This window comes from Meles meles, chromosome 5 (assembly GCF_922984935.1).
Source record: "Meles meles chromosome 5, mMelMel3.1 paternal haplotype, whole genome shotgun sequence".
Classification (NCBI taxonomy): domain Eukaryota; kingdom Metazoa; phylum Chordata; class Mammalia; order Carnivora; family Mustelidae; genus Meles; species Meles meles.
Genome location: NC_060070.1, coordinates 68,049,525 through 68,076,285, shown reverse-complemented (window position 1 = coordinate 68,076,285; position 26,761 = coordinate 68,049,525). Strand labels below are relative to the sequence as shown.

At 35.8% G+C, this 26,761-nt stretch overlaps 1 protein-coding gene across 1 annotated transcript in view; it reads right to left on the bottom strand.

Annotated features, from left to right (window-relative positions):
• Positions 1 to 26,761, bottom strand: part of HBS1L (HBS1 like translational GTPase) — an 87,429-nt gene that overhangs the window by 4,655 nt on the left and 56,013 nt on the right. The window contains exons 6-16 of the mRNA XM_046004946.1: positions 26,151 to 26,410; positions 25,525 to 25,690; positions 22,492 to 22,609; positions 17,988 to 18,134; positions 16,106 to 16,180; positions 15,433 to 15,550; positions 14,281 to 14,349; positions 11,211 to 11,315; positions 7,393 to 7,483; positions 6,858 to 6,966; positions 525 to 625 (exon numbers count right to left, since the gene is read on the bottom strand). Coding sequence (XP_045860902.1) covers positions 525 to 625; positions 6,858 to 6,966; positions 7,393 to 7,483; positions 11,211 to 11,315; positions 14,281 to 14,349; positions 15,433 to 15,550; positions 16,106 to 16,180; positions 17,988 to 18,134; positions 22,492 to 22,609; positions 25,525 to 25,690; positions 26,151 to 26,410 — 1,359 coding nt within the window. The remainder of the gene's footprint in view (positions 1 to 524; positions 626 to 6,857; positions 6,967 to 7,392; positions 7,484 to 11,210; positions 11,316 to 14,280; positions 14,350 to 15,432; positions 15,551 to 16,105; positions 16,181 to 17,987; positions 18,135 to 22,491; positions 22,610 to 25,524; positions 25,691 to 26,150; positions 26,411 to 26,761) is intronic.

Here is a 26,761-nt window from a genome sequence, read left to right as displayed (position 1 = left end):
GCCCTTTGTTTTTACATCCTCAGTATCTAGGGCCTGACGCATACATATAAATCTATACTTAAATTTTTTTTTTTTAAGATTTTATTTATTTATTTGACAGAGAGAGATCACAAGTAGGCAGAGAGAGAGAGAGAGAGAGAGGAGGAGGAAGCAGGCTCCCTGCCGAGCAGAGAGCCCGATGCGGGGCTCGATCCCAGGACCTGGGATCATGACCTGGGCTGAAGGCAGAGGCTTGAACCCACTGAGCTACCCAGGCGCCCCTATACTTAAATTTTTATATGCAATTCACACCCCACTGCCACCATCCACAAGAGAAATTATATCTAGCATTCATACCTAGGTAGGAGCTTAAATAGATGTTTTGTGTTTCCTTTAATCTAGGTTTTGGGGGGGGGGGGGGAGATTTCAGAAGCAAGTAAAAATAGACTTCACTTATCACAAAGAAAAACACTCTAAAAATGAAGTGACCAGTAAAAAATCTGCTAAGTTGCTTGTGCTCACTCTTTGTGCATTAAAACACTCACTTTGGCTTCTTCTTTGTGACTTCACCTGTGCTTTTGTTTAAGACACTAATCAGTCGTTTAATAACGGCAGGTTCACTGACAGTCTGGTAGTGTAACAGCACCTAAAACAAAAAAATGTCACATCAAAACACCCTTTACCGTACATCTGTGGCCTTTCACTCTGACGGTCACCTGTCATCACATTATTACAGCCAGTGCTCCTGCTGGGAACTTCCAGGGTCTCCAGCTGCTTCCTCTAAGTCCCAGCAATCTGCCCAGGGTGTTCCCTAACTTACTAAGGCAAAGAGGTCACGGAGGTCCTCCACCACACCTCACTGTGAACCTTAGTAGATCACACAACTTTCTTTACAGGACACGATCAGACAGGGCCCTGAGGAGGAGATGCTCGAGGAGATGCTCAACAGATGCAAACTGCTCCCTCATGAGAAAGAGGGAAGGGGGAGCTTGTCATAGTCAGCAGTACTTCATGTATTCACTGCTGGATAATGAGAATAAAAGACTATGTGGGAGGGTAGACAAGCTGTGAAGTCGGGACTGATTCTACAGTTTCCAGGAGTATGATTTAAGCCAAGTCTTTAAAGACCCTTTACCCCCAACACCTCCAGCCTCAAGCTCCCCACCACTGAGGAAAATCAGATAATGGTATTTTGAAACAGTGCCCAGGACATGGTAAACATTCAGTTAACTGATGACCTCGGATATTTGCTATTACTGTTCATGTTTTATGTGTAAGGAAGTTTAATATCAAAAAGGCCAAGTGACTTCATGTGGCCATGGCGACATGTTTCAGAGGTGAATTTTACGCTGAGGTCAACTGGAGGCAGAGCCGGACTGGCTATCCTGATTTAAATAATAAGCACTGAGTGTGCAACCTGTCTGCGGTAGGGTAGTGGGAAGACCAAACACTAAGGAAGTGGCAAAGCTAAAGATTAACTGGCTTGAAGTACCACTTTATGCTGCTTGCTTGAAGAAACACTGATGCTTCTACTATGAAACTTCCTGCCTCAAACAGTTTGCACGTTCAGAAAATAGAAATACCCGGGGGACCTATGGATCCAAAATCCTGAACTCCGTAATTTTCTAAAAACCAGGTCTTTCAATCAGCTCTTGGTTAATTCCGTCTACTTCTCTCTCTAGGACAATGCTGTCCACAGTCCAGGATCACCTGCTCTCACCCAGTTAAGATGCAGGCTCCTTCCTGCTCTCTCTGCCACCACTCTTGTCCCCTCTCACCCATTTCTCATATGTCTAGCAGACTGATTTTCTAAAAGACAGACTTAATGGTACCTCCTTGCTTTTTAAAACCACAGAAACTTTAATTCCACAACAAGGCACCAAGGCTCTTCTCAACCTGACCATCACTTTCTTCTCCATCCTCATCTTTCTCCATCCCTCTCGCGTTTTCTGCTCCAGACACATAGAGCTTCCACTCCCTACATGAACCAAGTCCTTTTTAATCTTCAGGCTTTTACACATATTGTGCTTCTGGCCAGAACACATCAGCTTCATCTGGCTAACTCTTACTCATCTTACTCTACCTCTCTTAGAGTAAAGCACTGCTTCTTACAAGAAACCTGAACCCCTAGTCTGAGATAGATCCCTTCGCCTGTGTTCTGTAATCCCACAATGTAACATCTCACCTTTATTGTAACTGCTGTTTTAAGTGCTGGTCATCCCAGGTAAATACAAACTGCATAAGACTAGGAACTACGTACACCAGTGCAGGGCCAGGTAGTTAATCCATGCTCAGTAAATATTTGTGAAATAAATAAAAGTATGAAGGAAAAGAACACCTAAAACACATGGAGTAAATCAGTCTTGTGGTGTTCATTTTTTTAAGGCACAACTGAACCTCCATCACTCTGCAAAGGCAAATTAGTTTTGGGTTTTTGTTTTTTGGTTTTGTTTTGTATTGTTTTCCTTTTTTGGCATTTGACCATTATAAACTAGAAACATTCTAAAAAAATTTAACAATCAACACTTAGGAGAAATCCATAATGCATGATAAAGTAACATTTGGGCATCCAATAGATTCAGGGGTCAAAGAGCACCAATGTATAACATCAACGTAGGTCTACGTATCTAAGAAACATTTCTTTTGCAACAAGCAAGTACATAAAGCAGATGCTGGCTCAGGTGTGACTAGGAAATTGGTACTGATCTCCATCCATGGCTTGCCAAATTTGAAACAGAGGCACACAAACCTAGTTAAGTTTCTTCTAACCTATTTGTGAACTACGTATGGGTTCCATCCAATGAAGTGGATAAAGAATGGGTTGTGGGGGCGCCTGGGTGGCTCAGTGGGTTAAGCCGCTGCCTTCGGCTCAGGTCATGATCTCAGAGTCCTGGGATCGAGTCCCGCATCGGGCTCTCTGCTCAGCAGGGAGCCTGCTTCCTCCTCTCTCTCTGCCTGCCTCTCTATCTACTTGTGATCTCTCTCTGTCAAATAAATAAAATCTTTAAAAAAAAAAAAAAAAAAAAGAATGGGTTGTGGCAGTATGGGGTTAAGTTTTATTTGTTTTTTATCTCCACACCATTTTACAGGTAATAGCTCAAAAACAAACAAACAAACAAACAAACACAACCCTTGTGGAACACACGAGTGAAAAAAATCTACATGCAAATAAGTGGAAAGTAATTATATATTATCTTAACATTTAATTCATATTATATATAACCAAAGTCATATATAATTCAAAACAGTCTGCAGCCTAATGTAAAAGGAAAAGAAAGTACTGGATTTCAAAGTGGACAGTACTGAGTCTGAGTCCTGGCTTCATCACTTCTCATTCGGATAGCCACCACACCTGAGTTTCCAATTCCTCATCCTTAAGTGCAGACAACACTAACGTAAGTGCACAATCTTATCTGCAATTCCAAAATCCAAAAGATTGAAAATCTAAGTTTTTCCTAATTCTGCTATAAACCCATTTAACTAGTAAAACAGCACTTGCAGTAAGGCAATTTACAGTCCTTATTTATTTCTCTTAGCATTAATATTAATATGCCCTGGCACAGAATCATTAGTATGTTTGATTAGGGTGTTGCCCATTCTCTGTTAGAGTTTTATGTAACATACATACATCACATCACCCTTCTATCATCTGAATATTTCTGCATTCTGAAACACAGTAACTTGAAAAGTTTCAGGTAAGGTTGGGACTCTACATCAGGTGCAGTTGTAAAAATAAAATTATAAACTATAATGAGCTACGTAATCTGTTAGGTGGCAAAATGAGCCAATTATTATTTTCCTTATACCTCCAGGTAACCTATATTACAAAGTTATCAATGAAGTATGGTCATTTAGTTTGCAACAAGGATGCCAAGACCACTCAATAGAGAAAGGACAGTCTTTACAACAAATGGTGCTGGGAAAACTGGATATCCACAAGCAAAAGAATGAAGATGAAGCCTTACTTTACTCAAGTACAAAAAATTAATTCAAAATAGATCAAAGAGCCAAATGAAAGAACTAAAACTATGAAACTCAAAGAAGAAAACAGAGGGGGGAGTTTCCTTGATGTTGAATCTGGCAATGATTTCTTATATATCACACCAAAAGTACGGGCAATCAAAGAAAAAGATAAAGAGGACCTCATCAAAATTAAAAACTTTTGTACATCAAACAGCACTATTAAAAGGTCAAAAAGACAACCCACAGAATGAAGAAAATACCTTCAAAGCATGTATCTGACAAGGGATTAATATCCAAAATATATAAAGAAGTGAAAAGATGCCCAATATCACTAGCTATTAGGGAAGTACAAATCAAAAACACAATGAGATACCACTTCACACCCATTAGAGTTTGCCTATTATAAACAAACAACAAAAATCACACATCCCCCAACACACACACACACTAACAAGTGTTGATGAGGAAGTGGAGAAATTAGAACCACTGTGCACTGCTGGCAGGAACATGAGCTGACAGAGCTACTGTGGAAAACAGTTTGGTCGTTCCACAAAAAGTTGAACACAGAATTACGGTGTGATCCAACAATTCCACTCCCAGGTAAACACCCAAAAAAACTGAGAGTAAGGGCTCCAACATATACTTAAATACTGATGTTCAATTGCTCACAGAAGGAAACAATCTTAACGTCCATCAACCGATGAATGGATAAACAACAGAGGGCGTATACATACAAAGAACAACATTCATCCTTACAAAGAAATGAAATTGTGATACATGCTACAACACCAACAATCTCTGACAACATTATGTTATGCTAAGTGAAGTAAGTCAAACAACAAAGAACAAAACTGTATGAGTCCACTTACAGGAGGCACCTGGAATACGCAAACTCTTAGAGAAAACAGAATAGCAGTTCTCAGGGGAAAAGGGGAAAGGATAACAGGGAGTTACTGTTTAATGGGAACAGAGTTTCAGGAGGTGATGAGGAAAAAAGTTCTGGAGATGGATGGTGTTGTGAGTGTACTTAATGCCACTGAACTGAACACTTAAAAATCATTAAAATGGTAAATTTTATGTTTACAAAATATTCTACCACAATAAAAAAAAAGCATGAATTTAAAGTCTAACATATTCTTCTATTTTTTCTTCTTAAATTGAGTTTACCATATAAACCAAGAGACACAAATCTCATTTCTGTAGTGTTAAGAAATTAGTTCCTGAAACAGTATTATTTTAATTGCCTAGGAAGCCTTTTTGTGATTTAAAAACAAAACAAACAAAAACTGAAGGTTTCTTCCCACAAGGGGTAGATTAAATGACGAAACACAACTGTTTTTTCTGAAACAAATTTCATCCGGGGATTCGTGAATCAATATACGCGGGTGGAATCGCATAAAACAGCACTGACAAACTTTCAATTCATACATATTTTTAAGAAAGTACAGTAGACAGGAAGACAGTATTACTATAGAAAGTAACTACTGACCTCTCGACCTCTCTGCCTCTCCAATGGCAAAAAAATTATTGCTGCATGAGTAAAAACATGCAGTAACCAACCTCTCCAGCTTCTCCCCACTGGACATACTGCTTTCTAAGAACAGGGGCCATTCATTCATAGCAAATTAGCTGTAGTTTCTTGCCTATCAAACATGAATTCTAAATATTTAAAAATGAAATATTTTCAACTATATCCATTTTTTGGGGAGAGAAACTTTTACTCCTCTTTTTAGCATATGGGAGAAATGGAATATGGATTATAAAACTAAAATACTTCAACAGTATCTTATAATTTTTATCTGATCAAACTTACAAAGAAATAATTATAAAGGATTATAATCAAAGCACATGGTTATCTCAAATAAAGGTGAATTTAAATGAGCTAAATAAATTTATTCCTGACCCCTAAAACATTACCACTAACTAAATTAAGTTTAAAGGTCAATTACTATTCTTGTCTTATTTTTATTGCAATGATGCATCAAATGGTGAAAACAATCTGTATTTCCAAAGGCAAGTCATTTAATTTCACGGAGACACATTTTTTTGTCCTGCAAATCTGTGCTACATAGGCTGATCAAGAAAAGAAAAGCCTAGTGGGGAAAAGGTCATCTGTTAAGTGGCAAAAACAAAGTATCAAACTATAAACAGAGTATGGCCCCCAAACATCCGAAAAAAAAATTACACATAAGAGAAGGAACCCATGAAATTCACAAGCAGTATGTCTTCTGGCTAAGTAACATTACAGTATAAAATCCCCCTCCTCCCTATTAATGTGTATGTTTAAATGATGCTGGACAATAATAATCTACCAAACTAACCTCACAGCCTACAGGGTTTGAACGTATTGCTTCAGCCTAATTAAAGTTAACTCTATGGCAAGCATTCCTAGGATAGACTCATAAATACCAACATGCACACATAAAAAAAAATCACTAAAATGTAAAGTGTAGAGATAATTATGTATTATGCATTTATAGAATATTCTTATCTTTTGTGTGTTTTCCAAAGTTTTATATATATTACTTTTATGATAGGAAAGCACTATAAATAAGCATACTAAAGCAAGAACAGAAAGACACAATCTGAGAAGATAAGTCAAATAACCCTAAAACACAATAAAAAAATCTACCATTTTCCCTAGATGAATTTGACTATTATTATCATTAGTTTGATTGATGATTATATATTTCTTCTTAATGCCTCTTTGGAAAAATCCCCAACCTCAAGGACCAAAATAAAAAAGTAAAAATGACTTTCAAAGTCTAATGTCATGTTTTTCTGGATTAGAATATTAAGATGTTAGTTGAAAATAACTAGAGCATTATCACCTGAAAAGTAAGTTACTACTTTTTAGGATGAAGTTACTTTGAAGTTTACTTTGAATTGACAATAACAAACATTCTGAAACTTACAGGAAATCCTTTAGTGATAGGAAGTTCAATATTAAAGATGAGGATTCGAGCTCTGAAACGAGTGCAAGCTTTAATGGGTTCTTTAGGGCCACAAAATATGCAGCCAACACTGTAACAAAACAAAACAAAAGAGAAAGAGAAAAGGTAGTTGGAGGAAAGATAAGTATACATCCAATAGCAATACCTCTAAAACCATTTACGAAGTAAAACAATCAAGTAAATCGGAGACTTTTACTAAACACTCCCTTTTGGGTTAAAGCATAGCTTTATACAATTATTAACATTATACCATTTTTATACATTATACTTTTCATTCAAGGACATGTCAAGTACACATGCTGCATGTATTAATTTCGGTTTTAAACAGGTTTTGCTCATCATTCGTATTTCGTTTGTTTCTATAAGTGCCTATTATTGGCCAAATGAAATTCAAAATTAATACTCATTCTTTCAGTTTAGCAAGTGAACAGCAAAATCTATGTTTTGAGGTCCTATATCCAAAACAATGGTTGCTTAAATTCATTTTCTCACTCACTTGATCTTGATGATATCCATGCCAACCAACGTAAGACTAACATGATCACCTGCTGCCGCCCAGTCGACGGGTTCATCGTGCAGAGTGATTCCTGGAAATGAGTAAGAACCAAAGCATACAGTGAAACACCTCGATATCAAACCATAACAACCAAAAGAGCTTGGCTGATTTATGCTTCATCAGTCACTACTCATCATTTTCAATATGAATGGATTGAGAATGAGAAGTGTAACTGTGAGCGTTGAGGAAAACACACTTCCTCTACACTTGACTCTTCTGGAACACCACCCTAAACATAAAGTGACTCTTATTTGTCCAAAAGAGGCTGAGTTCAACTTAATTAATAAAAATCTTTAAAATTCATTTATACAACCGGTATAGTCCTTAAACACACCTCATTCAAACAGTTCACTTACATTAACAGGTACAAGCGTAATAATGCAGTTCAAATTACTTGATAACATAAAATATGGGACTAAGGAAGGTGTCCAGTACTATTTTATTCCCCTGAACTTTGCTTTTAATTAGACAACCACCTCAACAGTCACCTGAGTTCTCTGAGGAACTCTTAGGGCATCAGTGCTCAGTCAGATGGTGCTCTTCACAGGTCCCTTCACTACTCCTGGCTCAAAAGAAATGTTTCCCAGAGAGAGAGGTGAATGATGATAACTGACTACATGAAAAGTTTAGGAAATTGAATTCAAAAACGGACCCAGGTGTTGCTATATACCTTTATTAGCAAGGGATAATCCTGGAGAACAATTACAAAGGGCATTACTCAGCTACCTTATTCAAAAGCTTTTAAAAGGTCTCTCATATTTTCTGATGCTAAGGGACAATAAATGGGGTAAGTTCCTTTCCACTAGAACTTGAACCTTTTGATGAAGACAGTACACAGGCCAACCACTGTGAAACAGCGGACTGACGTGTTTTTAGTAAATTATAACTCATCCATATCTTTCTCAAAATACTTACTTTTTCCATGTAGCATACTCTTAAGAAACTCAATTAATTAAGTTTCTTTTAGACTTTTTATGAGTTCAAAGAGAACTTTAAGAACTCTGAGACAACCTATAGTTTTATTTAGAATTTAATGTATGTACACACCTGCATTAATCTAAGAGGGGCCATAACTTTCAACAAGGCATCAGAGGGGTTCTTGACTCTAAAAAATGTTAACAATTATGATATGAAGAAATGTTTGTTAAATTTTCAACTAATTAAATTTGGTTTTAAAATGTAAACTTAAAGTGACCATATCCGATTTTTGTTCTGAAATGTGGAACTGAACACAGGGGCTAGCTACTTACAAACAACAGAGATTGCCTTTAGCTTAAGATTCTGAAGAGCTTTCATACTAGAAGTTCAATTAGCAATATAAAATTGTTTAGAGGCAATCTATCAACTGATTTTTTCCCTCCAAACATGTTACACTGTCCTATATAGGATATTCATCTTCTTAAGGACCTTCTTCACTGGATAGACATGACACAAAGAAGTTCTTTTGTAACAATCCATGAACCTGATATGTTAATAAAATGAAAAATTAATTTAGAATTTTCATTTGTTGGTAGCAGATTTAGTTACTTCTCTCTTTTAGGATACTATGGGTTAGTGACAGAATTGTTGAAATAGAGGGTGCATTGAAAAATCAAGTAAATGAAGCAAAAGCAAAAGTTAGAAATTGAGGACCAAGAACTTCCAAGTTGGGTTACAACAGTGGCTGTCAAGGACTGGGGAGAGCTCAGGTGCTTCTGATACAGTTACCCTTTAAGATTAAAGATAAATTGTTAGAGTTTTTCTGGTGGGGAAGGGACAGGAAGGAGAAAGGAAAAGAATGTGGTACTTCCAGAGGTAAATTATGATTTCGGAGGTCACAAAGAGCCAATCTGTAAGGTCCATGATAATTTTAGGATCATGGTTTTAATTTATGCCTATTGATTATTTTAAAAATTCTTATTCTCAAAAAAGCTCATAAACGTACAAAGGAGTTCATATTTCAAAAGTGTTGTAGCTCTTGATCACTTCAAAAAACAAAAGCAGAGATGTGAACTTGTAAACAATACATCAACGGAAAATGATTCTTTTATGAAAAGCATGAATTACTGGGGCGCCTGGGTGCCCCAATCAGCTGACCGTCCAACTCTCAGTTTCAGCTCAGGTCATGATCTCACGGTTGTGAAGTGGAGCCTAGTGGGGCTCCGCACTCAGTGGGAAGTCTGCTTGAGAGTCTCTCTCCCTCTGTTCCTCCCCCTGCTTACCCTCCTGAGCTCTCTCTCTCTCTAAAATAAATAAATCTTAGGGCGCCAGGTGGCTGACTCGGTTAAGCATCTGCCTTCAACTTGGGTCATGATCCCAGGGTCCTGGGATGGAGCCCTGCATCGGGCTCTCTGCTCAGTGGGGAGTTTGCTTCTCCCTCTGCCTCTCCCCCTGCTTGTTCTCGCTCTCTATCTCTCTGTTAAATAAATAAAAGCTTTTGAAAAAAAAATACATCTTTTTAAAAAAATGTGTGAATTACTTTTTATCTAAACAGAATTTTCATGATTCCTAGGCTGGCAGAAAGAAAAAAGTAAAATGAAAGTAACTTCAGCTTTCATTCCCTTATTCATTTTTAAATTTAGTTTAAATTCTGTTACCTAAATAAATATTAATTTTTTATAACCTTTAAGAAATCAGTTTTTAAAGTAAGAAAATAAATTCAAACAAAATGTACATTCAAGTTTATGAACCAGTCAGGTACAACTCTGGATATAAACTATAAATAAGAGTAACAGAGGAGGGGCACCCAGATGGCTCAGTTGATTAAGCAACATTGAGCACTCAGTCGACTAAGCTCTTGGTTTCAGCTCAGGTTGTGGAGATCGAGACTTACACTGGGCTCCATGCTCAGTGGGGAACATCAGCTTAGGATTCTCTTTCCCTCTCCCTCTGAAACTCCCACTCATTCTCTCTCTCTCAAAACAAATACATAAATCTTTTTTTAAAAAAAGACAGAGAAAAAGTACTGAAATCTAAAAACTTTTAGCATTCTCAGTATACTTTAGCTTAAAATTGTTACAAATTATTACTCTATAGTATAAAACAGATCATCAGTTTCATGTTGAAGCTGGAGGCCTAGTTGGAGGCTAGATTAAGATAAGTACAGAATTCTGAACTTTTAAGCAGAATTCGGAAGAATAACACGTACACTTGCAAGTTCGAAGGATTTGAAGATAGAAATAGTTATCAGTCATTATGAAAGGCCATATATTACAGGTGGGAAAGCAGGACTGTGGCACGTTAGCTCAATTTCTCTTTTCAACATTAGGATTCTCTGCATTTGCATCTTATTTTCTTAGGTTAGTGCAAAAAAAACTTTTTTGGTATAAACATGATCAAAGCTGTTAACTTATAGTAATTCTGAAATACACATTTCAAAACAACACAGCACAGCAAGCAGTCTGCTTTGTTACTGTCTAGTGCCAGGATGAGGTTAGATTTAATTTCTGCTACTGAATACTATTTTAAATGTATCTGTCAGGTGTCAATACATCTGGTTAAATCCTAACCAGGCTTTAAGAATCAGGAAAAAAAAAAAGAAGAAGAAGAAATGCTACCACAGTTAGAATGTTCTATGTACATTTATATACACATAGTCACAACAGAAAAAATCGTTTAATGTTTTCACATTTTTATCTTCAACAGTTAGTATCACTTTGACAGTCAGTTACAATTTCACTAAGAGGTTATTTACTCAGGAGTTAATAACTAAACTACTTTTTAAAAATCTGCTGTCTCAACTTAAAGGTTTTTAGCAAAAGAATCTTGCAGAGGAATACCTTTTGCAGTACAAGTTTCATTAGGAGGCATTGCTAGTAGTCGGTCACCAGTCTGGATATAACCAGCTTCAATTTTACCAGTTACACAAAATCCAGATCCTTGATCTGCAAAACATGCCCAAATCTTACAATTCATATAGCAATGTAATCTGATGATTGTTGCTGTCAGCTACAGTTAGTTACAAGGAGTTAAATAAAACTAGCAGTGCAATGAACATTAAACAGTGATCATTTCAGAATTTTTAACATATACACTAAATACAGCATACCACATTCTACTCTATACTTTCCTACAAATCACAATAGTCATGGATAAAAAGTGAAATTCATTCTTTTTTCAAATTTACTGAATGCTTACTAAGTACCAAGTCATATACTAACCTAAAAGATGAAAACATAAGCCCCTACCCATAAAGGGTTTACTCCAGCAAAGAGAAAGACAAAAACAATTACACTCTCCAGAAACAAGTATTATTTAAAATGCACAATGAAGATAGAAAAAGGTACACAAAAGAATCCATGATGAGGGGAATGACTGCACTTTAACTGGGTACTAAGAAGGGGAAAGAACAGGAGTTTACCAGGTACTTATGCATATGGGTGGGGAGGGGGGAGAAGGAAAACACTGCTGACCTAGGACACTGCGCAAAGGCACAGAGTCATAACTGCATGTGAGATGTGCTAAGACCCACATGTCATTTATATGTCATGTTTATGGGACCACAGGGAGAAGGAGAAAAAGGCAAGACATGAAGCAACCAGGGATAGGCAAGAGACAAATTAAAAAAGGACCCTCATTAAGTCATGCTTAGGGCTAGAATTGCATCCTCAGTTAAAGAATAGGAAGGCAGTAAAGAATTGTGAACAGAGAAGTGATGTGTTGTTATTTCTGTGTCAGAGAGGAAGGGAGGTTGACTGAAATGCATACACTGCACACAGGAAGCAAACTCAAGAATTTGGGAATAAGGTAGATATTTGGGTGATGAGGTAGATGACAGATAATGGCAAAAAGGGAGAAGTCTTAAGATGATGGTGAGATTTATCTCACATTTAATGTGAGATAGGAAATTAAGGAACAAGATCCATTTAGGCTTGGTGAATGTGAAGTATCTAAAGACATACAGGTGGGATAAGATGCATTCCAGGGGGCACCAATCACATCAAATTCCAGGAGAATGGGAGCCCGGGAGCACAATCCCTGCGGAGATGTCCAGCAGCGGTTAGCATATGTATCCAGAGAGTAAGAAACGGATCTGAGAACCATCAAGAAGCAGGAGGTAGAGGACCCCCAGATGTCTGTCTGAAAACAGAAGGTAGACTAAGAAAAAGACTGAAGCGATAGAACACTAGTTAGGAGTCAGAAAAAGAGGAGCCTGCAAAGAAGATACAGAAAAGTCAGAAAAACAGGACAGCAGGAGAAAGTGGGTCACAGAAACGGACAGAGGAAAGTTTCAAGGCAGATATGGCTACCAGTCTCGGAAGTAATGCCAAATTGGTGGAAGTAAGACAGAACTGAACAATGAGTACTGGCTTTGGCAACCAAAGGGTCATTTGGTAACGTCAGTGGGAACACGGTGACAGGGAGGAGTGTAAGAAGAAGCCAGCAAGCAGCCCAAGGAAAGAACAAAAGATGAAAAAGCAGAGTCAGCAAATATTGTTAATCAAAACATTATTTTTGTATTTTGTATTTTAAATAGATAACAGGCATTCTAAAAAAGCATTACCATATTTCTTCTACTTCTAGAATTGGGAAGCTAATAATAATGATTCATATCAATTTCACTGAGATTTTTAGGAAAGCACCTTCATTCATCCACTTATTAAACATTTATTAAACATGTACTACGTGGGGCGCCTGGGTGGCTCAGTGGGTTAAAGCCTCTGCCTTCAGCTCAGGTCATGATCCCAGGGTTCAGGGATCAAGCCCCGTATCAGGCTCTCTGCTTAGCAGGGAGCCTGCTTCCTCCTCTCTCTCTGCCTGACTCTCTGCCTAGTTGGGATTTCTCTCTGTCAAATAAATAAAATATAAAAAAAAAAAAAAAAAATGTACTATGTGCCAGGCACTGAGCTAGATCCTGCAGATAAAGACATAGAAGAGACAGTACGTGCCCTTAAGGACTTCACAATCTAAGTTAAATAAAATGCACAAAAACAATTATAATACCACACAAACAATGCAATGACAGAGGATACAGAGAACACAGAGGGGCATCGTAGGATATGTGCGTGGGTGAGCCCATCAGTTACCAATTTATTGGGGCTCAGTTCTGAATCCACTCTGCACTGCCTATTCTGTGATAATGGAGATATGGGAGGCCACTGACTACTGTAATGATTATTCCAACATACAGACTATATCCTTTTATTTATTAAGACCTTTATTTCATTTCTGTTTTATAGTTTTCTAAAGAGGATCTTGTACACATTAGACTGGATGTAACCTTCAGGATTTAATACAACACCTTCCCTAGCATGGCCTTCTAAGTTTTTCCTCCTTTGCATAACTCTTCTCAGTCCTCCGGTACCAGACAGAGCTTCCTTTCATCTTACAGTCACTCTTTTGTCTTACTAATATTTCTTTATAATCAGCTTCTCTTTTTACCGATGTATGGTATCTATCTCCTAACTGGACCCAGGCCACTACAGATGGGTAGGAGATGGGCAAGTGAAGAAAAACAGAACACTGGGGAGCAAGAGTGTCAACAAAGACTCCATGTGGTTAAGAAATAGTTACCAACCCAGTTTGGATGAAGGATACAGAAACTAAAGAGATGAGAAGAGCAAAAAAAAAAACCACAGGAGGCTAGAAAGAGAAAAGATAAAGAGGTCCACACCAGGAGGATGAGTATGAGCTGGGGAAATGACATGAACTGAAGCAAACTGGAGAGCTTTCTGGGCAGGAGAGCTAAAGAACTAGAACTATGCACTTCAAGATTAATTTGGCAATGATCCTTACACTGCCACAGAGAAGGGAGAATATCAAGACAGTATAATAATTTCGTCTAAGAAAAGAGGTCAGGAGAAAATAAAAGCAGGGGCCAGAATAACGCAGCACTGAGGGAGCACTTACCTTTGAAAACATCAGACACACATAATCTAAAAGGCTTATCAACAGATCGCTGAGGAGGCTTGAAAGAATCTGGAAAAAATGGCAAAAAACCAAGATTTAATTTAAAAGTAATTTCTGACTCCGGTCCAATCGGCCCATTATAGACCCGAGTCTCCCAGAAAATAACTTTCTTTTATAATTACTAATAGCAAATTGACTTTCACTCATATAACACTTGGTAGTTGAGAAAATGTTTTCATACACATTATCTCATTTAAGGTTAACAACAGTCTGTAGGTTAGGTAGGGTAGGCCTGAGCCTCATTAACTAAATAAAGAAAATGGAGTATTAGTTTAAATACTGCAGATGATTTCAAAATCATAGGTGCGTAGGGAGGATGGGTTTTGAAAGACCTGGCGACTTTTCAGCATTACTTCTGGAGACTCGTGAAGGTGAGGATCAGGAAAGAAAATGTGTTTTTGTTTTTGTTTTGTTTTGGTGAGTTTTCAATCTTGTTTACCTATCACTTTTTCAAAATTGGTTTAAGTGTAAGCTAAAGAAAATGCTTGGAATTTTGCCCAGGCTGGTGAGAGTTGGTAAGAATTGTCACGTGTGCTGGCTTAAGAAGGTGAGAAGATGGTCCACTAAAGAGGAAGTCGTTAAATAATACGGGTATGTGGGCGTTTTAAAACTCAAGCCATCTGGTCTCCACGCCCCCCAAAGGATTAAAAAAAAATAGCTGCTTTAGGAAAATCAAGAGTATTTATCCAGTCATTTCCAAATTAGTAAAGATGAAAAGTAAGATACTCATTAGACATTGAATTGAAAACATTGTTATTCTCGATTTGCTTTTGAAATACAAATTTCTTAGTGATGCCTACAATATGTGAGGCTTCCTCTTTTGGTGTGATGTCACTGACCTTCTTATGTGATGAAGGTGAAATCACTTGTCAATGCAAACTGTATTAGAAGTTGATGAAATAAAGCTTTGAGTTTGAGAAATAAAGATATACTTTAAAAAATTATATATATTTATATTTATTATATAATACCCTAGCTCTTCTGATTATAAATCCTATGCTTTTTCACATACAACAATGCCTCCCAAAAAGAACTGTAAATAACAATATCAAGCTTATAAATGCATCAAAATTAGTATGGCAGCATACTTACCAATTTGTTCTAATAAGCAAAGTCCTTTATACCATTTTGTGAGTTCACTTGATTGAGATCTTGTGATTAGATTTTCACCACTGAGACCACTCGTAGGGATAAAAGCTACATCACTTTCCTATTAAAAAGGATTGAATATATGAAACTTAGTACAACACCGCTTTCAAAAAGTTAAAAGGCTCACTTTTACCATGCTGCACCTAGTCTGTAAATGCAACAATGCACTTTTTTAAAAGTAGTAGAAATCAAAGAACCAACAGTTTTCAACTGTTTTGATTTTGTGGGAAACGTAAAAATTTGTTCCAAAGCACTCATTTTTAACCTGGTAACATAGGCATATTTCATTCACACTTTGCTAGAGAAATTCCTCCCCACTAGTTTCCACTGTAATGGAAGTATAGTTTCCATTCCTCTGTGACCTCCCTAAACCTATCCACCTAATTTACTAACGGCAGAAAAGTCTTTTATTTACATTAAATTCAAGCCAACTTATAAAATGTGCATTTTCTACGGTGAAGTAACCCAAAAAACATAAGATGTATTTGCTACCAGGCAGAAATAAAAAACGAAATTAAGCATACTTAGTAAGACAAAAACACCAAATATTAGGTTTTTCTGCCATATCAGTAAGATGAGACTTGAGGTTAACTATATAAATTTAAAATTATCTTACCTTAAAACCTGCTTGCTTAAGAAAGTGCCCAAGCTTTCCAGTAATCTCTTGAAACCTTTCTTGTTGCCAATTAACCTGACAAAGATTCAATTTTTAAAACTACACTTCAGACCATGCTATATATAAAATTTAAATTTCTGCAATAAAATGTAAAACAAGCAAGATGGTAAAATATAAGCATAAAATCTATTAAATATGAAATCTATTAAAATTTAAACTCAGAGTATGAGATCTTACCATTAACATCATCTAAAAATAACTTTTCCTACAACAGAAAGCCCAGAAACAAACTTCAAAACACACAGAACGTTTTGTATATGCTGTAAGTGATTTCAAATTTAAGGAGACAGAGTGTTAAACTGTACTCAGACCAACTACTGAAGAAAAATAAAATTATTGATACACCCCCCCCAAACCAAAGAAACTAAAAATCTATATGTGATATGAACTCTGCATGCTGTAGTATTTAGGGTTAAGTGTAACAAGACATAACTTACTTGGAAATTTTTGTCAAAATAAGATGAATTAATGGGTGGACACGGGGTAGACAGACAAAGATGCCATCAAGTACATAGGAGAATCTTAGGTAATGGGTATAATATGGTATTTATTATAGAATTCTTTCTACTATTCTTTCCTTTTTTCTATTCTCTGTGTTTGAGAATTTTCAAACTAATAAAAGGTGTATGTAATAATGATACTGTAAAAGAACTATGTAGAAAAATGCAGGTGAAAAAGTATTTGATCCCAGGATAAGAAAATACCTAATCATAAAAAAAGAATCAAAAGAAAATACTTATAAATTTGAATATATGTCAAAATACACAAAATGAAAAGTAAAATAACAAATTGGGAAAGTATCTAAGACAAGATAAAGGATTAATATTTTTAATAAATAAATTATACTTAAAAATTGCTAAGAGAAGTTTTAAAAAGAGCGAATTATATAAATAATTCCAAAATTAAAAACATAAATGGTTAATATATAAAGTATATTTAAATAATAACATTCAAGTTAACAAAAAAAGAGACGTGCTTTGCATATCAAGTTGGAAAATAATCACTTAATAATAGCAGTGTTAACAAATGTTTGGGAAAGTACATATACTATATGTGCTGAGAGTAAGTAACTGGAACTTTTCTTGAAGGCATTTTGATCATATATATAGCAAGTCCTAAAAGTGCATATGACCTTAGGTGCAGAAATTCCCAAAGAAAAAGCTTTTTCTAAATACACACATATACACACACACACGTCTGGAAATATTCACAAATAGGGGATTATTTGAATAAGTTACATATATCTTTAAAACAGACTAGAAAAAAGTTATAAAAACCACCTGTTCATACAAAAGTTAATTACTTGGAAACATGCATAAGAACATTTTCATTTTTTTAAAAAGAAGATAACAAAACAGATTATAACACAGTGTTATGAAGAAAAATATTTTCACATATAAAAAATAAACAGATGGATCCACAAAATGAAAAGTCAAAAGATTTCAGGGAGAAAAGGGGAGTTGGAAAATAGGTTATTTCAGGTTTCTTTATACTAAATTAAATTGTGTATTATTTTATAACTAAAAACAATTTTAAGATTTTTTTCTTTTTATTTAAATTCAATTAGCCAACATATAGTACCTCATTAGTTTTTGGATAAGATTTTAAAATCAATGTTGGAAGTGCGAGAAGACATCTTTTTGCTTAAAAATTACTTGTATCTCATGTATTTAATATGAGGATCATGAATTCTTTAAATATGGCCACCAGACTGATAAGACGTACTCTAGTGACCTCTGAGGTCCTGGATAGGGCAGGATAACATCTTAACTAACATCTGAAATGAAAGGAATGAAAGGAATGCTCATTTGCCTTCAAATACCTGATCCATTTTATTGACTGCAACCGCAAGCTGGGTGACTCCAAGAGAGCGAACCAAGAGGCCATGTTCTCGTGTTTGTCCCCCAGTCTCAAACCCAGCTTCAAACTCTCCCCTGCTGGCGTCTACAACTAAAACGGCTACATCTGCCTAAGGAAGAAGAAATAATTAAAACTAGGAATAACATCACAGCATTTTAATTCAAAGGACAGATTAGTTGATTAACTATGGTCAGACTTTAAAGTAGACTCTAACCTGACCCCAAGTCCCAAAGTAAACCAAACAAAAGACTTACACAGATGGATTAAAATTTAAATATAAAAAAAAATACTAGCATGTGGCCAAAAATAATGACATAAAGAATAAAAAATTCCCGTATTTGATTACATACCAATTAAAATATCAAGGCAAAGGAAATACATAAACACAGTTAAAACATAAAAAATAAGTAAAATAAATATAAATAAATAAAACAGGGACAGATATTTGTAAAAGTTATAATCTTAATATGAACTTTACTAAAACAGGGAAAATAGACACAGCTCTGTAGAAAAATAGTTAAAGGGTACAAGCAAACAATTTGCTCGAGAAATACAAATGGCCGAGAAACATGAAAAAATTCAAATTCACTAGAAAACAAAAACAAAAGACATTAAAAATACATGAACATATTCTTTCCTTCTCCCACTTTCAGAAATCACATAAGCAAGACTTAAAAGACAGAATGATTTACTACAGGCAAAGTCACAGCACCGCCTGTTTGAGGAAGCTAGCTTTCTGGAGGGCATTTTCACAGTAAGTATCAAGAGTCTTAAAATTATATATATTTTGCTTCCCATCACTTCCATTTCCTGGAATTTATCCTAGAGAATTATAAACCGACAAGGATGTTTACCAGAGTACTATTTATGATAATGAAAAACTGTGAGCAAATGAGTTCTCCAAAAATAGCACATTCACCCTTTAAGGCAGAGAAAAAGAACCTTGACTTAACAAAGGTTCCAAACCTTTCTGAAGCATTTTGAGAACCAGGTGAAAGACATTTTTCCTCTCACACGCCATTTACACACACAGAAAGAAGGAAGGAAGCTAACCTTCACCTTAGTTCCTTTTCCTCTTACAGCCTTATAACTAGCCTTACTAGTTTTATGGGTTCCCCACTATTCTTTCATGTTGATGTTTTGTTTTTTTTTTTTAAGATTTTATTTATTTATTTATTTATTTGAGAGAGAGAGAAAGAGAGAGAGCACACAAGCAGGGGGAACAGTAGGCAGCGGGAGAAGCAGGCTCCCTGCTGAGCAGAGAATCCAATGTGGAAACTCTATCCCAGGACCCCAAGACCACGACCTGAGCTGAAAGCAGACGCTTAACTGAACCACCCAGGCACCCCTGCGTTGATACTTCTTTCTGTGACTCCACTTACATCATGTGGATGCAGTCTTTGAAAATTTGCAGAGAATGCTTTGTGCAATCACTGGTGTCCCTTTACTTTCATCCTCATCAAGTATTTCTGTCAATGCACTGTCAGGACACCCCTGAAAGGAGGACTCTTGTTTTTTTCCCTCTTTGCGGTTTTTGCCTTGCAGGCCTACCTATTCTTACAGAAATCTGTTTTTCTATAATCCAGGATGTAATGACGAACCCCAACAGTGCCCTCCAGAGCTAGCTCAGACTGGTACATAATCGCTCTCTCGAGGATCCTTTTACATTCCATCCACAGGAAGTGCTCTGGTCTTCTGGTCTGAACAGAGTCCAAAATAGCTTCCCTCTTCCTTGTTTCCTCAACGACATTTTAAGCTTGTGCTATCCAGTTTTTAAAGAATTTCACATACATTGCCATATAATCTTCACCATAATGAGAAATAAAATGGTCCAAAAGTGAAGAATTTATCAGATACTTTGCTCTGAACAGAACTTTAAATTAGAAGTCCCATCCACATACTCTGGTGGGGCAATTTACACCATGATTTCTATTCCTTTTTGCTTACCCAAATATTCCTGCCTTTCTTCTCATCTTAAACTCAGCATTCATTTCCAATCCTTCATGACTTGAGACATTGAACCCTAATTTCTTCGATGAGATCCAGTTCTTTGAACAAGAATTCTTGGTTAAGAGCACAAATTGGAGCAATCCATTTGGAAACTGACTCTCTTTTACTCATGTGTACTCACTAAGAGGCCTCACACCTCCAGTACATTATTTAATCTTGCTGTAAGTGTGGAATGATAATACTGTACACCTGAAAATAATATTACATTATATCTTAACTAACTGGAATGTAACTGAAAACTTATAAAGAAAAAAAAAATTGCTCACTTCACAGAAACACTGAAGAATAAGTGTAGTTTATATAAAGCACCCTGCCCTGACCTTCCAAATCCTAGGCTCAATAACTGTAAATCTCCTTCTAATCAGGTTTTACTTATAACTGTCAAACTGTATTTATTTTCTTAGGTTAAAATTTGAAATTCATTGGGACGCCTGTGTGGCTCAGTTGATTAAGCATCTGCCTTCGGCTGGGGCATGATCCCAGAGTCTGGGGATCGAGCTCCGTATCAGGCTCCTTGCTCAGCGGGAGCCTGATTCTCTCTCTTGCTATTTCCCCTGCTTGTGCGCTCTCTCTCTGGCAAATAAATAAATAAAATCTAAAAAAAAAAAAAAAAAACCTGAAATTTATTGAATTGACATTAAGATATCTAACGCAATAAATATTCTTCCTATTTCTCTTTCCTATTATCATCTCCAAAAATTTGGGGGGGCAATTTCTCTTTTTTCATGCAGCAGCTTGTCTTTGGGAGCTCAAATGCCTACCCATCTTTCAAGGAAGTTTTTCAGCACGACAAAGAGATCTTTCCTTATCACGTATACTGTGTAATACTTCTTGTGGTACATTTGTGTTAACCTTTTGTCTTTGTATGTTTCACCTTCCTATGTGATTTCCTTGAGGAGAAGCAGCGTATCGCACATTTTAGCTTGTATCCCTAAAAGCCCACCCCAGTATTTTGCACACTAAGTTCCCTAATATGTTGAGTCCATTTCTTTGTCATATAATAGAATTCAATTAGATAATTTCTGAAATCTTTTCCTATCCTAATTCCATTAGCCATTTGGAATAAATGATCTTTATGATTATTCTGGAGTCTAAGATTCTAGGATTCAAAAACATTTTACTGTAACTGTTTTGATATTTCCCTCTCCCATTAAACTAACAAAATGTGCTTCTTAGTTCATACCCCTACACTGCTTACCATAGTCCTTGGCACACAGCAGGCACTCAACAAGTATTCATTGAATGAAAACACACACACAATGAAACAAAGGGAAAAATACATTGTTTCCTTTGGTATATGAAATGGTAAATACACTAATTTAAACTAGGGATGAGGCACCAGGATAGCTCAGTTGGTAGAACATGCAACTCTTGGTCTCTGGGTTGTGGGTTCGAGCCCCACCGCGGGTAGAGAGTTTACTTAAAAACAAAATCTTTAAAAAAAAAAAAAAAAGTAAAATAAAATAGGAATAATATACACCTTCTTTATAAGGCGTAAACTAAATGTATACAAAACACCTCATATAGTGTCTAGCCCATATTTGGTACTCAATCAAGAGTGATATTTTTCAATCTTCAATATCTTGTTCAGTCCATGGATCTTAAATTATTATTTTGAAATTATGTATCAATTTCCTGAAATAGAATATTTTCTCATTCATCTTCAAATATATTCTAATTTATTTATAGAACATCCTTTTTAGGTTGATGAATGTTCATATTAACATTCCCTTTAAACAGATGTTAAGAACTCAGAAAATGCCAATTGCTTAAGTCACACTTTCTGCCAAGTGACACAGGCAAACTTTTGAACTCTTTATATTTTCCAATAATGATCTTTTATTGAAAAAAAAGCTATGGCCTCTATGTACAGTGCTACTTTCATTGTTTTAATTTTTTAAAGTTATTATCTTTGATTTTTTTCAGTATCCTTAAGAATTACATAATTTTACAAATTGTAACTGTTTTTTAATCCTACAAGGAAAGTAAATAAACCACAGGGGCAAAACTCTCAAGTTTCACTGTTTCTGCTTTTAAAAGATACAGGCCTTGAAAATAAATACAGTAAAAAGGCAGATATTGACACATTCACTCCAACTCATTAATATAATATAAAGCTATATTTCACCAAGTACCTTACCAGTATTTTTACTATAAGAAATAACATGGCTTTTATATAATAACTAGAAAAATATAATATATGTAACATATATTAAGATATAATTAATATATAGTTAATTATATTAATTAATATATAGTTATATAATAACTTTAAAAAGTTTTATATAGGACCAATAAGATCATAAAAATACAATCTTTATGTTTTGAAATCTTTTCAAAAGGTAAAATTTTTAATTTCAAAATATTTTAGAACTTCCAATCCTAGAATTATAAGCTCAGCATCAGGAAATTGCATGTACAATCAGTGTAGTATAATTTAGGAAACATCTGAATACCTGGGCTGCTCCTGTAATCATATTTGGAATGAAATCCTTATGGCCTGGAGCATCCATTAACGTAATAACTTTGGTTGTGGTCTCAAACTTTGTCATACCAACATCCATTGTTACTCCCCTTAAAGAAAACATAAAATGGTTAGAACACAATATAGAAATAATCAGTGCTATGGACTAAATTATTTAATAATATGGGCTAAATGACAGTCTAAATTCTTAAGAAATAATGGGAATTTTATTACACAGTCTACTATTTTGATGAATTAAGCTACCATTCGGGGCTAGAATTTCTGCTGTAACAAAATTACACGTGTATGGCTTTAAAATAAGGCTGTAGATACCACAAGAACTTAATCAAAATGCTGGATTATTTCCCATTTCCTTTTTTTTTTTTTTTTTTTTTTTTTTTTACTTTTGGTAAAAGGCTAGGTAGACTGTGAACAGAGAAAGATATATGGGGATGCCTCTGGAGGAGGAAACAGGAACTACTGCACACCAGAGAAGGTGAAGTGGAGAATGACTACTATCAGGAGGCAGTTTTCCTCATGTTCATATGTAGACGCTTCACTAATTATAAAAATAAACATATAAACTTTCATTTGTAAGGTAGATCAGTATGTTACACAGTTAGAAAAAAGGAAATATCAAAGGAGATAGCAAATTTTTTTTAAAAATTGAGGAAGATAAACAGCAGTTTGTTTCACATCCCATTTCGTCTTTCTTGGAGACCAACACAGTACCTCTTCTTAGCCTCAAAAATGTAGGTTCGGTTTATCAGAAAGCCCAGGGAGTCTACAAAGGTACTAAGTCTTTCCAGACATCAGGAAAGGGAAGTCGAGTGGGCAATAAACTGGATAATCATTCATCCTGGTTTGCCCCAAACAGTCCAGAATAATGGATGGGCCGTCCCTTTTACTGCCAAGCGTTCTGACAATTAGAGTAATTTATGTGTCTCCCCTAGCAGAGTGCTGAGGTAACTGTGGGTCTCCCTGATCAAATCATTCCAGCTTAATCTAAAACATTGGGCCATTTGACTTGGTGGAAATGATGCTTAATTCTAATAATCCTCAAATAATCGCCCAGAATACTCATGAACCTCCCTATACTGAGCTCCTCCCTATACTGCTTTGACCAGAATATACTCCTGAGCCAGCTCTGGTCTACATTTGTAACCCTAAGGATATAAAAATGTCACTCATTTTACTAATTTCTGTTCAACATGAGAACAGACGACTTATACATATTTAACATGGTGGGATAAGTAACGCACTGTATTTTTGAGATACTATGAAGGAACATACAATGGTAAGTTAAAACTCTTATTATGTATCTAAATGTATCTGTTATCTACAGAACCAAAGAATATTCTAAAACTGCATCATGCTGAGCATAGAAAACTACCAGCAGCAAAAAATAACAGCCAACCAGTAGATGTACTATCAAAAATAAAAAATAAAAAACCCCATAAAAATTACTGACTATTCTAGGAATTAGATAATTAGCTCACTTGCCAGCTCAACTCAGATATTAACAAGTTAAGTTATTCTACCTTAAATTTTACTATTCTCTTTACCCACTTAACAGATGACATAAATATAATTAAAGAGCCATATATTTTGGGGCACCTGAGTGGCTCGTGGGTTAAGACTCTGCCTTCGGCACAGGTCATGATCTCAGGGTCCTGGGATGGAGCCCCGCATCGGGCTCTCTGCTCAGCAGAGAGCCTGCTTCCTCCTCTCTCTCTCTGCCTGCTGCTCTGCCTACTTGTGATCTCTGTCTGCCAAATAAATAAATAAAGTCTTTAAAAAAAAAAAAAAAGAGCCATATATTTTAATATCTATTTGGTAACCTGGTAGGTAGAAATTATTTAGTCTTCTAAATAATTTAGTCTTCTAAATAATTTCTGACATCATACAAGAATTCCCCTGTTTTCCAACATTCATGTTCCAAAAATTTGCAGCCAACTAATTTTCCTTACTAGGTTGGAAAACAAACTTATGATGTGACATAGACTGAAAAAGACCACCTACAAGAAAAAAAAACCACCCACCATGACATAAAATTCTGTTTATCAAAAAAGCTAAAGAATATTATGACCCTCCCCTTTATTGAGAATTACCTTATATATTATAATACAGACTATTCAAGCCCCCCCCAAGAAAATAAATACACACTTTTTTTTTAAAGTATGAAAACCCAAATATATTCTCTTATCATACTCAGAAGGAAGATAGGGAACACGGAATAATTTCTTTGTTGATTTAGGACTTTCGGAAGGACTTCAGTCTTCAGTCATTATTTTGACACAGTTGGTATACCTGCCATTTCACTTACTAGGTGTCCTCACTTGGTTCCCCCATCTCTGACAGTTGTGACATGATATAAACCACCACTCTGAATACTTTGAAAGAAATACTTTGGCTGGGGGTATATGAATAGCTGTTCTCTCCTGCAGAGTTAGCAATGGGCACAGTAACTGACTAGATTAGATCTCTGTTGTAGGAAGTAGATCTAATTACTAGTTCGTTGATTCTATCTCATAAAAACATACTACAGAAAGTATAAAGATGAATTAAGTCTGATAATTTAAATTGACTAGTCATTTTAATTCCAGAGAGAAGACAGTTTACTACAAAAAGTTACCTTATATAAAATTTAGTCTTATTCATAATTTTAATTCAAAATCAAGTCAATTTAACAAATACTTAGGGAAGGGACAACTGAAACTTCTCCCACAGAATAATTAACTAAGGTTTTTTTACTACCATTTTCCTGTGTGTGGTTTCTTTTTTTTAAAGTTTTTTTCATAAACATTCTTTTCAACTATTCTCATAGAACTTGGAAGAGTAGAAAATGTATATAGATATAATGAAACTATAATAAAAATATTTCTCTGACAATTAAAAGCTTTTCTCTAAAAGAAGTTCCTAAAATATTTCAGGGCATGTTTCATACATATTCAACACATACTATATACTTATTTAAAAGACTATATATCATTTCAAGCTAAAAATTTTGAAATATAGTGACTACCTTTCCCTTTCTTCGCCAGTCTCATCCAAGACCCATGCATATGCAAACGAAGCTTTTCCAGCCTTTTTAGACTCTTGTTCATACTTATGCATAGTTCTTTTGTTTACATTACCCAGAAGATAAAGCATATGGCCCATCAGAGTACTTTTCCCAGCATCAACATGACCTAAGGAAAATTGATTCAGGATTAATACTAGGTACATTTTCCAGACGCTGTTCACATTGAGGTATTACATGAATATGTAATCCAATAGTTCACGTCAGTGTTTAGAGTAATAAATACCAGTTTTTATCAAATGATAGTTAAGTAAATGGAGAAAAAAAGAGTCTCTTGAGAGAGGGGGGAAATTTCCTTGACTTTGGAAATTCAAACTGTCAGTAAGACATGGCATTTTCAAAACAGTCACAAAATGAAAATGCCACAAGCAAGTCTAATGACTTCCTTGGTAATCTGGCATTATTTCCCCCAGGGTGATTAGAAAGCACTATGATGTGATGCCTCCTTGCTTGTGTCCATTTTCACCCAGACAGACACTCAGAGTGGGAACGAGTGTACATGCTGCCACCAGGAAGTGACCAGGCTAAGGCAGAGGTGACCAGGCACCCAAAGGAACAAAGGGCATTACCAATGACCACCAAGTTGAGGAGCTGCTTCCCTCCTTGCCGCTTCTCCAGTTCCGCTTTGACATCTATTTGCTGCCTCAGCTTGCCAGACTTTTTCACCGGCGTTGGTGCTGAGCTCTGCTCTTCTGATGTTTGAATGGTGTGGGATGGAAGAACTGGTTTAGAAACAGTGTCAAGAACATCAGAAGCAGCAATGCCAGTTCCTTCACTAAGATGTCCTTTTTGAGGTGTGTGGAAACTATGACCATTTTCTTCAGTTACTCTACAGAAAGCAGAGATAGGAAAAAAAGTGTTTAAACCAACTCAACTGACACCCTATAAGGTCAGAAGGGCAGAGACGTTGTCTTTTCTTATTCCTTATACTTGCAGACCAACAATGATCTCTTCTAAGTGGCCACTCTATTAAGGTGGAAATGAGAAGTAGTTAGACCCAAACCACACAAATACAGACTTGGATGACCCCAGGAGAAAAATGGTCCAGCAAACACTAAAATAAGAAGAAAATATCCTATAAAATAACTGAATTCAAGGCCACATAGCCTTAGCCATATAATCCTATCAGAACAAATGGCATAATGGAGATATTTTGTAAAACTTGGTACTAAATGTGTTC